Source organism: Pristis pectinata, chromosome 13 (genome assembly GCF_009764475.1).
Source record: "Pristis pectinata isolate sPriPec2 chromosome 13, sPriPec2.1.pri, whole genome shotgun sequence".
In the NCBI taxonomy this organism is placed as follows: domain Eukaryota; kingdom Metazoa; phylum Chordata; class Chondrichthyes; order Rhinopristiformes; family Pristidae; genus Pristis; species Pristis pectinata.
The window spans coordinates 31,956,226-31,968,989 of record NC_067417.1 but is presented as its reverse complement, the minus strand read 5'-3'; the positions used below and the strand labels follow the sequence as shown (position 1 = coordinate 31,968,989).

Sequence of the window (12,764 nt, the reverse complement as noted above, 5' to 3'; positions counted from 1 at the left end):
AAGGTCAGCCATAGTCTCACTGAACGGTGGGGCTGAATGGGCTATTTCTTATTTTCTGATGTATTGTGTCAGTTTCTCTTGATATCTTGAAAAGCACTATCAAAACACCTGTTCAATTTCTGAACTCCAGGGATTACATTCCCAGATTCTATAATCTCTCTTTATAACTCCATTCTTCAAGTCCTGGTATCACTTTTGTAAATCTTTGCCAGACTCCATCCAAGGCCAACATATCCCTCCTAAGGTGTGGTGTTCAGAATTTATCACAGTATTCCAGGCATGGTCTAACTTGGGCTACCTAAACCCATATTTAGTTCTTACCCCTTGTACAAAGGTTTGCATTTCACTAATCTTGATTTTTTCTTTCTGTACCTGCCATTCATGTAGTGTGCTGAGTGAACTAATTTCAACTGGCCTGATAGTGAATACATTGCAAGCCTCTTTAGTGTACACCAGGTTTATGTTCACGTTCAATTGTGAGAAATTGTGTCAAGAAAATCGTCCTCTGCCTTGTGCAAGTAACTGCTCTTTACTGATTCCAACACCTTCAATAACTCAGGCTAAAGTTGTTGCAAAACGATCTTTACACCCCACTAGAATGATTTTCTTCAGATATGCACCTTTCTATTCTCGTCTCTAGATTACTTGCAAAATGCATTTTGTTTCACCAGTAGAGATTGATCCTTCAGTTGCTTTAGAATTTTTTTCTTCTCAATCTTCCCAAAACCTTCTAAACATAGCTGCCCAAATACTTTTAGGTATGTCACTTAAGAACCAATTATTTTAATGGACTAACATGTCAAGAACCTCAGACTTACAGATGAAGGAAAATTATTAATCTTTCAACTTTTTCTTGTGGTATGTTGACACAGCTAAAATTTATTGTACATTCTTAAATGATCTTGAGAGAGGGTGTTGAGCTCTCTTCTTGGATTGCAGCTGTTGGTGGTGAAGGATTTCCAAAGTTCAAAGTTTCCAAGACCCAGTGCAAATGAAGGGAAACTTCTATTCTATGTCAAGATGGTGAGAGCCTTGGAGGGGAACAGAGGAGGTGGTCATGTTGCCATGCATTTGCTCACTCTCTGTCTTTCCAGATGGCAGAGGTTTGAGGCATTTGACAACCTACCACCTTGTAGATGGTACATACTGCAGCCAAGGTGCATGGTGAATTCCAGAAGTGGTGGATGGGTGCCAATTAAGGATGCGTTTTATCCAGGATGATGTTGAGCTCAAGTGATGCTAGAGCCTCACTCATCCAAACAAGCAAACTGTATTCCATCACTCTTCTGATATGTGCCTTACAAATAGTAGAAAGACTTCAGAGAGCAAGATGATGAGTCATTTACCAGAGAAAACTCAGGTTTGAACCTGCTCTTGCAGCCATATTACTTATATGACTTGTGCAGTTCAGTTTCTAGTCAATGGTAAATTCTCTTCCCCAAGCCCAGCCACTGCAGCATTTACCGGAAACAAGTCGGTGACCTCTTCCAGACCACGTCTTTCTCATGCCTGACAAGTAACTTCCAAAGCAGATGTTCTATTCTGAACTCAGTCATGGAAATAGTTTACCAGATAGACAGAAAAGACTGAAGGATGCATTCAAAGCCTCCTTGAAGAAATGCAACGTTCATATCGACTGTTAGGAACCCCTGGTCCTTGACCACTGAGTGGAGAAGGAGCATTTTATACAGTATTGAATCTATGCATGGGGAGCATACAGAGGAGCTGCATTAGGGGTGAGAAGAGAGCATCACCTCTCAAACTCCCCTTCTATTTACCATACCCAACAGGTATTCATCTCTCTGCCAAGGAAAACTGGTCCTGCTATAAATGCCAAATCAATGCAGAATTCATTTTTCTCAATATTACTATTTCAATAAGGATAGATTCAAATCATTATGAATGATAGGACTGTTGCCTTAAGAGATCAACTTTAGATGGCAACAGAGTATGACGTTCAGATGTTGAAGTAGAAACTAACCACTAAAATATCTAACTTTGAATGGGGAAAACACAGTTTCCCAAATTGAAAACATTTGTAACTGCACAGCAGTCATAGAAGTTACTGAAAAAGGCCACACACTGGCACAGTAGATAGTGCTCATGCCACACAGTTACAGAAACTGGGTTTGATTCTGACCTCAGGTGCTCACATGTGGAGTTTACACATTCTCTCTGTGATTGTGCGTTTCCCCAAAGGTGTGCTGGTAGGTTAATTGACAATTATAAATTGTCCCTTTTATAGGTGGATGGCAGGAGAGTTGAGGAGGGATGAGTTGATGGGATATGACGGAGAATATATTACAGGGAAATAAGTGGGGGAATGGGACCAATGGGATGGCTCTGAGAGCAGATGTAGATGTGATGAGTTGATTGGTCTCCTCCAATGTGAGAAATCATGAAAATTTTCAAAGATCATCCTATGGTAAAGGAACATGTACAATTAGGCTTCCTGCAAAGTTTTACTCCCTCAAGTGGCTTTTAATAATACTACAGCTGCAACTGGTAAAGAAATGAAAATTCTTATCTTTGCCTCCAAGGGGCCTCTAAAATTTTTTTTAATCAACTTGATCTCAAAACTATTAGACCACAGATAAGTTACAGTAGCAAAATCAACTTTAAAATATAGTAACTGACCCAAGGGGGAATATAAAATGGAAAGTTTGGTGGAAAATTCTCAGCATCTCAAATGAAAATGTAGCTTCCTGCAATAAAGTATTGCCCTGTTCCCCATTGTTTAAGAGATGAGCAGAAATGGCACAGGAAATGGTACAATATTTACTATACAGCAGTGATGCAGGTGAATACAAGTTGTTCAAGACCGCAGCAATAACCATAAGTACATATTTTCCAGATTGGAAATAAAGGTCTTAAATGGTTAAGAAGTGACAAATGTTGTTCAGCATCATTCAGTTCAAGATAACACATACAGCACATAAGAAAGAAATCAAAGCACTCAATGAGAATAAACCAAAGAGCCAAACAACAAGATACAAAGCTGTATATCTAAGGTCAGTGCTTTCTTCAGATTATTGATTCCAATCAGCCAAACTCTTATATAATGGAAAATGCTAAGGCGATATTTTAGTAATGGTTATGCTTCTTCATAACTTACAACACTTAAAAAGGAGACATAAATTTCAACATATTACATTAAATATGACATATTCAAGAGTTATATTCAGAAAATTCCAACTGACAAATAGGAAACAAAAAAGCAGACAGGCCCAAGTTTAAACATAAACAGGAAAAGCTAAAACAGGCTCTTCCAAGTTCGTAATAACAATTACAAAAGAAAACGTGAGTTCTAAAAGCAAACAGAAATACAACATATGTTACTTACTATCTTCTAATAAATCAGTGATATCCAATTCCAAAGTTGGAAATATCTTCTTGAACATCTTGAAATCTTTTCCAAATCGTGGCATCTGAACTATGAGACATGAAGGTGCCTTAAAGAAAAATTGAACCTTGTCAAGGATTTTAGTTATTCCTGTTGAATTTAAAATTAGTCAAAGCACAAATAAACTTAAGTTTTATTAAACTGTAATCATGTTGTTTAAATAAGATTTCATACTCTATAGTAAAATAAGCAAGATCATGTAGTGTGGTGTGGTTATCCCAAAATAATCAATTTCCTCAGTTTGGCTAATAAGTGCATTTTTTTTCACTCACTGAAACATTTCATACAAAAATATAAACTATTGTTCTAATACAGTTTACAATTTATGAAAGAAAATGAGATTTTTCTCATAATATACTTTATTTCAAACAGGTGCTAGATAGCAATCTTCACAAGGAAACAACTGCTATCTACATCAGTGGTTGTTAAAATTGTGGGTCACGAGCTAAAGTGAATGATGAATTTCGCCAGAGCAGGGGTAGAATCATCCAGCTGGCAGCTGCCACCATCTTGACTCCATGTCCACCACATGCTTGCAGCACACCAGGGAGCTCTGACCTGTCAATGCCAGGTTCTATTGGACAGGCAGCTGGAGTTAGGGAGAGATTTTTTCTTTAGGAAAGCTTTGCTTGGGTTCTGGGGCAATGAGGTGGAAAAGGGAGGGTAATTGGAGTCCACAGGCATTGGGTGACTTGACTATTGAGACGAGGAGAAGGAGGGCAGTAAGGGGGAGTATAGCAAAATAGCAGTGAGACCAGTGGGAGAGCGAAGGGGTTGGAAAGGTAGAAGAGAAATAAGGGAGGAACTGAAGGAAGGAGGGAGGGGAGGAACTAAGGAAGAGGGTATGGGCAAGAGTCTGTGTGTGTGAACCAATATGTGGGTGTATGATCAGAGTGCTACAACACTAACAACCTACAATGTCTGCAGATCTTGAATCAGAGTTCTCACATACTAAACAGTGAAAGGGCTGGAAGCAACTAAAGTGTCTAATTATTTACCACATTATTAGTGCAATTAATGGCAACCTGCGGACATAGTAGATTACCAGGAATTGGATTGGGGAACCGTTTTATAATCAAACAGGGCATAGGTCCAGAGAATGCAGTGCGTCATATTTTTGGGTGGTAATGTATAAAAGTTTAAGAATCCCTGACTACATGATGGATTTTGACTAATTTTTTTTTAAATCCTCAAAATGATCAGTTCAGTTCCTTTTGTAAAGCTGCTTCTATGTTTGAACAGAGGCTTTAAGGGCACTGTTAAAACCCAGCAGCTTTAAGTTCATATTCCGGTTCCTTGAAGACACATTTGCATCAGATGTTTTGTTGCTGCTTTGTTTTGCAGTTTACATACAGCTCAACAACCATACAGTCACAAAAGACTTTTTTCATGTTTGATAAAGACGAATGAGATCAAGTAGATCTAAAATTACAACCTGGTTTTGTAAATAATGAATTTAAAAATCACACAGCACAAGAGCATAAAGTCAAATTCTGCGGAGTACTACTCCAACACAATGGAATCTGATATATGGGGAATTTGGTGAAGCAGATGAAAGGGGTGCTGCTCTGGCAATTCAGTTCACCCTAGTGAGTTAATCCAGCATACCAAGGCATGGCAGAGCACCTCAGTACACTGAAATGCACATCCTGTGCCACATAGAAACTTACGTACATTTTCTATCCTGGACAACTATATGAGTGCAGGAAGTGTTGCCAGCTGTAGAAGCTCACCTTTTAGGGACAAAGGCAAGGAAAAAGAGGGAAGCTTATGTCAGACCTGAGAGCTTAACACAACAGAAAGCCTAGAAGAACACACAAAGTATGGGGATAAACTAAAAGGAAAAATTAGGAAAATAGAGGGTATGGAAAAAAAAAATGAATACTAGTCAGTAAATTCAAAGAAAATCCAAAGATGTTAACTCAGTAGATAAAGAGCAAGAGGTTAACTAAGGAAGAAATATGACATATTAGGGACCAAAAGGGTAACCCAAGTGTGGAAGTGGAGGACGTGGGCAAGGTTCTTAATAATTTGTAACTGATTTCACAATAAAGTGGAGTTAAAGAGGACGAGTGTAAAATACTGAATGTGATAGAAGTATAAAGGGTGCAGAATCTTTGAAAGTGAATAATTGGCAAGGCCTGGATGAAATACATTCCAGGCTGTTAAAGCAAGAGAGGAAATTACAGTGGGTCTGACCATTTCTCAATCCACACTGGCTGCAGGAGCAGTGTTAGTAGATTGGAGAATTGCTAAATTTAATCCGAGTTATGACCACTACCTGAAAAATGCTCTCCACTGATACTTGTTTTCCCCTTGCCCTGCTTCATTCCCCAACGTATAATGCAAGATTGAAACCCCATCCCCCAGCCACTTATTGGGCTTATTGCATTATGACTAAATAAAAGCTCTCTTAAATATTAATTCAGTACCTATATCTCATTTACACTGACCAGTTACAATCTGGTAATTAAAATCCCCCAAAATTAATAACCTGGTGTTGTTGCACTTCAGAAATTTACCTACAAATTTGTTCTTCCCTCTCGGATTTTTTTTAGGAACTATATTGCACCCACCATTTTGCTCTTCAGATCAACCTATCCAGCCTCATTTCATGATCCTTCTAACATGTCATCCCTTGTTATAGATGTGGTTATTTAAATAGAGAGGGATAAATCCAGTAAGTAGAGGCTAGTTAGATTAACTTCGATGGTGGCAAGTTATTGGAATGAATTCTGGGACTGTTCCAGTAGGCATCGATTAATCAGGAACAGCAGCACGAATTTCTTAAGGAAGACCCCATCTGATTAACTTGATTGAATTCTTTGTGGGGGAAACAAGGAGGGTTGAGAGCCATGCACTTGATGCCACCTACATGAATTTTCACAAGACTTTTGACAAAGCCCTATTTGGCAGGCTGGTCAAAATAAATTACATGAAGAGCTGTTTAAATTACAAGGGGGGAAAGGGTCACAAAACAGTTACAGAAACAGAATAAGGCGTTAAAGGTTAAGGACTCTACACTGGCCATCTCCCCTCTCAGTCCTGATGTAGGCTTTCAACATGAAACATCGACAATTCCTTTGCCCGCCCACAGATGCTGCTTGAGTTCCTCCAGCAGATTGTTGGTCTAAGAAAAAACCCATGGGACAAAGAAATTTGTTCTTAAATTCTCAGTAGCAGGAAGTAAAGGGTAATGATTCACAGTTGTCTCTCTGACTGGCAGGCTGTTATCAGTAGAATTCCATATTCCCTCTCTGTTGAGTATTTTAACCTCCATGCATCCTAAATTACAACTGAATTCCCTTGTTTTCAATAATTTACGCTAATGGTTTAGATTTACATGTAGGGGAGATGGTAAACTGGCCAAGTGGTTGACAGTGAGGAGGAAAGCTTTGGACAACAGGAGAATATTGACTGTCTGGTCAGTTGAGCATTAAAAGTGGCAAACTGAATTCAATCCAGAGAACTGTAAGGTCATCAATTTGGAGAGGTTCAGCAAAGCAAAGGAACACACAAATGGAAAGATATTGATGGAATGGAGGAACAAAGGACCTTGACATCCACAGATCCTTAAAAGGTGGTAGGACAAGTTAATAATGTGGCTAAAAAGATGCACAACCTGCTTTCCTTTATTAGCTAAGCACATGATGATAAGATTGGAGAGATTATACCAGAATTCTATATAATACTAGTTAAATTTGAGTACTGCATAAAGTTCTGGTCATGCTACAGGGGATGAAGATGATGTTACCAGGACAGAACATTTTAACAATGACAAAAGATTGAATAAGCTTGAAGTTTGTTTTCTATGATGCAGCTGTAGTACATACACAAGAAACGAAAACACTAAATGGCAAGTACATATTTCTCTTAGGAGAAGGGTCAAAAACTGAAGAGGCATTTAATTGAGATATGTGGTAGGATGAGCAGAGGAGATGAAGAACCACCATTTTCACATAGAAGCTGGCAGGGATCTGAAATTCATGGCCTGAGAGTACAGAGGTAGGGGCAGAGTGTACCTGAGGAGACTGTTACCCGCAGGGTTACAGACCTAGTGTTGAAAGATGGAATTGGCTGGTATCATGATGGACTGAATAACCTCCTCCAGCTTTGTGAATTTTCTCTGATGAGTATTTTAACCTCCATGCATCCTAAATTACAACTGAACTTTTATAGTCAGGCAGTTTAGAGTTCTAAATTTTTTTTTACCTCAGCAAATTTAAGATCACTGGTAATAAATGACCATTCAAGCAATTGCTGAATTGTAGGGACACCAACATCTTCATTTTTATCCATGAATATTTGGTAAAAGAAACAGTCTTGTACTTTTTGCCCTGCTGACCTATAAGGAAGCAAACAGAAAAAAATGATCACTACAAAAATGAAATCCTTTTTTGCATATCCTACAATTTAAATCAGAAAATAAACATATGATGACTGCTACTCTAATCACCAATTCCTATTGAGTTAAATGTACCTGAATGCCACAGGAGCATACCAATGTAGCTGTCAGCCCAGTACTATGTAAATATCTGCAGTTTTAGTAGTCTGGCCAAAATACCTGTGATTCTCAAGTGAAGATGGAATTCAACTCCATTATAACGTATGAAATTAGACAGTCCAACATTTACTCAACTGACTTTCTACAATGCCTGTACAATGTCATCACCACAAGAGGGATGAGAAATAGGTATAAAACAGCTACTCAGTTATACCTGGCCCAGGTACATTGCCTCATTGCAGAACTTATCTATATAATAAACTCTGAAAGGGGACACACAAGCAAGATTTCATTTCTGGTCCACCTCTGGTTTATCAAGGAAGGTGATATTTGCTGCTTTCCTTGATATCATTTCATATTCACAAAGTTGTGTTTGGAATACGAGGATTCTGATGCTGCGACAATCAGAAAATGGTGTTACATGTTAAAATCAGGATAATGTTCAACTTGGAAACTCCCAAGGCTATACAGTTCTTGCTCTATGGTCTCCTACACCAAGGACTAGAAGGCAAAAAACAAAAAAATGGTGGAAACACTCAGCACATCTGGCAGCAGATGTAGTAAGAGAAACAGCTGGTGTTTCAGGTGATAGATCCTTCATCAGAAAAAACAAGTTAATTTTCAGTAGCAGAGAAGGTGGGAGAGAGATGGACAGAACATAGGAAATATTTTTGATGGGGGAGACTACATGACTTCATGTGGCAATTAGAAGCACATTACACTTCTTCGTCTGTATAATCCATTGCTAACAGCAAGGCTATGGGACAGTGCCCACCAGGCTAGGCTATACTAACAGAGGGAAAAGCTCAGCCAAAACTTCAGATGGATAAGTGGCAGAAATGGTCAGTTATGATACTGACAGAAAGAAAGAATAAATTACCTCCTACATTCCACTGAGATGAAACCCTGCCTACCCAATCTCTCCTTATAATTACAGACCTCCATTCCAAACAATACCCTCGTGAATCTTCTCTGCCCTATTACTACCACATCCTTCCCGTAGTGTGGCAGCCAGAATTGGACACAATACTCCAAGTACAGTCTAACCAATGTATCGCACAATTGCAACATGACATCTTAACAATCTTATAATCAATGCCTTGGCCAATGAAGGCAAGCATACCAAATGCCTTTTTCACTACCTTATCCACCTGTACCCCCACTTTCAGGGAGTTATTGACTTGCACCCCAAAGTTTCTCTGTATATCAATGATCCTAAGGTCCCGACTATTTACAAAATGTGTCCTAACAAAATTTGACTTCCCAAAGTGTATTATCTCACACTTGTCTGCATTTAATTCCATCTTTCATTGCTCCACCCCACTTTCCAGTTCATCCATGTGCTGCTATATTTTCAGAAATAATATGTGAACATAATGGTTGGAATAAAAAGCCATTGACAGAGAAGTTGCACTATTTTCCAGGTTACCTCATGCCACTGGACCCATCAGGCTTCCGCCAGGTGGGAAAATTCAGTTTTAGCTAAATTGTCATTATGACTTTCAGGTATAATTTGTTTCTGAATAAGAGGGTCAATCATGCAAATAGGCCCAATATTATACTTGGATATCTATTACAACACTTCAATGAAATAACCAACAAGAGTGGCTCCTTTTGGGTGAAACTTTTGATCTGCCTTTCAAATTTCTTGCTACATTTGCCTATTGTTTAATGGTGACTACTTCATCAGGTACGTTTAGAAATTTGGAATATGAAAATACTACAGACAAGTACATTTATTTACCTTTCATAAAATATATCTGCATATAAGAACTGGATGAGAAAACTTCAATCAATATGCTGCTATCTTAGATAATGTAAATGATCAAAACACTGTTACGGACTCAGTGAAAGTCCCTTTAAGATAGAGAGCGTGTGTATGTGTGTGTGGGGCGTGCTTACGTCAATAGAAGATAAAGGACGTAATGACGTTGTTGAAGAAGTCAGAAGAAGAAGGAGAGAAGAGAGAGAGAGAAAGGGGAGAGACACCAGCCTGCTTGTTTTCTCTATCGATGGATGAGAAACTATAACTGTGTCTGCCACTGAAATCCATGTATGGAAGTTGGAAGTAATCTGGTGGAGTTCACTTTGTTGCTGACCTGTAGAAGGAAACAGGTATTTGTGTGTGGACGACCACGATTCGGATGCTTTTCGGGGTGAGGAAGTCACTACCGAGTAAACACTGGAGTGTCGCTTGGGTTCCATCGTGGAACATTTGGATTTCGTATTTACTCTCTCTCTGTTTTTCTACATCTACGTCTTATCTTCAGACAACGGTGGTTGTTGAAGAAGCCCTTGCTCATGTTTCACCTTATGGCTTGCGGAACTGAACTTTAAGAACCATTCCGGAACTTGGAGTTTGGGACTTTGTCACACACACACACGACGAGTTTAGTTTTGGGGTTAACGTTCGAGGTTTAACATTTTTGAATTCTAACATACTAACATTTTTACTTTTATTTTACGTATTATCATAAGTAGTAATTAACAAAATAGTTTTTAAACACTGAATCATGCTCAGTGTGTTTCTTTTGTTGCTGGTTCGTGACAACACTAAGATTTTTTCTGTCCTTAGCAACTCAGGCCTAATTTAGGCCTAATCAGTGCAGCCCAAACTTCTGTATCAAATACAACTTAAACTGTGGGTGAATGAGTGCCAAAGCAGAAACACGTGCATAATGAAGATTCTAAAATCTGGTACTGATAAAAATTTGCTTACCTGATTTTTAACAAAGGTTCCACTTTTAATATATGGTGAAACAAAATGTTGAGAAATTCTTCTGGATCTACAAAGTACATGTTGCAAAGTAGGTTAGGTAGTCAAAACATATGAATGCAGAAAAATTAGGATTTAATTGGCATTTACGAATGCAGTTAGATTCAGATATTCAGCAAATACATATCAGTATTTACCCAAATGACCTTCATTTAAATGTTCTAAAAACTCCCAAAGTCACCTGCAAGGTATAAATTTCCATATTTTCTTTCAACAGAGGAGGCCACCATTCATGCCGAGTCACAGAGTAATCCCATTTCCCCACTAATTTTCCTTGACCTATTTTCCACACATTCCCATTCCACTTACACTAGGGCCAATTGACAGTGGACAATGAACCTACCAACCCACACATCTATGGCACGTGGCAAGAAGTCAGAGCATTCAAAGGAAATCCACACAGTTACAGGAAGAAGGTGAAAACTCTACACAGACAGGACTGGAGATCAGGACTGAACCCAGGTCACTGGAGCTATTAAGCAGCAGCTCTTTAGGCTGTTCCACTGTGCTGTAATCTTTCATGGGCTGGGCTGAGTGGAGTAGTCCATATATATCTAGGGCAACTTAAATCTAATCTTGACTTGGATGGAATTAAATTACAAATGTCTCAACCTAGCGCCCTGCGAATAAATTCAAAGCACAAAGCGGCAAAATTACATTGCACAACAGGAGGAACTCTGAGATTGAGACTAAGCCACAAGGTTGCAGATAAATCATGAGAATTTTACTGTAGGTCTGACTACAGTGACTGGAACATGGTAGATGCAAAATGTGTTTGTGAAACAAAAATCCCATTGGTCATAAAAGGATATTGAAAAGTCTACAATCGCCTGTGAATGAGGAACAGATAGGAAATATTTTCAATGATAATATATTGTTGAATCATAATCGTTGAACTATAATGCATCTTTGATTAAGACACAAGGAAATATTTTCAAAGATAATAGCAGAATCATGATGAAATGTATAAAATGTTACATAGTAGCTTCATAATAGTTTAACAAACTATTTAAAATATCGTGAAGCTCTTGCCTAATGAAAAAATATTTATAGAATCCAAGAATGCTACAATACAGAGACAGCCCTTTGAATATGTCACCCATTTTAAAAGGCAGAGAATACAACTAAATGAAACTTTAATGAATTCCACACTGAATTTCCTCTTCTTCCATTTTGAACTGAAACCATATACCCACACACACACACCAAAATACAAAGTCGGCACACCTTTCTCTTCTGAAGTAAATCCTGAAGCTGCCTCAACCTTTTCAAGAATTCTTCGAAGTTTCATTATTTTGGTAGCAGATACATAACCATGACTGGAAGAGAGAAGAGTAGTTTTCTAGTATCAATGAATGAGAGCAGCACGTCATACATCATAGCCACAAGAAAAAAGTTTTCACGATAAGCAAATGGAGGAATTTAAAATTGAGGGATATGTGGGAGGAAGGGATTAGAGAGTCTTGATTAGATAGTCTTAGGCGAGGTTTAAAGGTCAGCACAACATTGTGGGCCGAAGGGCCTGTATTGTGCTGTACTGTTCTAACTAATCCAAATACTACACCTACACAATTTTCAACAATGGAGTAAGTTTAAAATCATTTGAAAATTTAGAAATCGCATTCCCTGACAGAAACTTTCACTCTACTAAATATGTTTTTATACTTTAGAAAAGTACAAAATATTTCTAAGTCAACTTTCCTCAGAAATTTGCATTTTCTTTTGGCTCCATATTACTTCAAGACACTGGTTTTCCTAGACACCCAATTCTGTTTTAAACTTCAATTATTTCTGAAATGCAAAATAATTCAACTTTTTTTTTATAAATATGTATTAAGTTTAAGTTACATGAAAACACATTGTACTTACTTTCTCAAAGGATTGACTATTTCTGTCCTTAACAAATCTTGTGTTTCAGTATAAAATTCAACATCATCCTTTTCTTTAGGCCTAAGTAATACAGTATCCAACACAGAGCTAAAAGCGAACATACTGTGGAGAAAGTATATTAAATCATGAGGAAATGTTTACAGTTATATCATTAAATATAAACCTGGTCAACTGTTTCAGCTACGAACGTG

At 38.1% G+C, this 12,764-nt stretch overlaps 1 protein-coding gene across 3 annotated transcripts in view; it reads right to left on the bottom strand.

Annotated features, from left to right (window-relative positions):
* The window catches only part of cylda (cylindromatosis (turban tumor syndrome), a), a 59,715-nt gene that overhangs the window by 15,974 nt on the left and 30,977 nt on the right, over positions 1 to 12,764 (bottom strand). For all 3 annotated transcript variants that reach the window (XM_052028113.1, XM_052028112.1, XM_052028114.1), the window contains 5 exons: positions 12,553 to 12,675; positions 11,911 to 12,002; positions 10,627 to 10,693; positions 7,616 to 7,748; positions 3,344 to 3,452 (listed from right to left, as the gene is read on the bottom strand). In XM_052028113.1, coding sequence (XP_051884073.1) covers positions 3,344 to 3,452; positions 7,616 to 7,748; positions 10,627 to 10,693; positions 11,911 to 12,002; positions 12,553 to 12,675 — 524 coding nt within the window. The remainder of the gene's footprint in view (positions 1 to 3,343; positions 3,453 to 7,615; positions 7,749 to 10,626; positions 10,694 to 11,910; positions 12,003 to 12,552; positions 12,676 to 12,764) is intronic.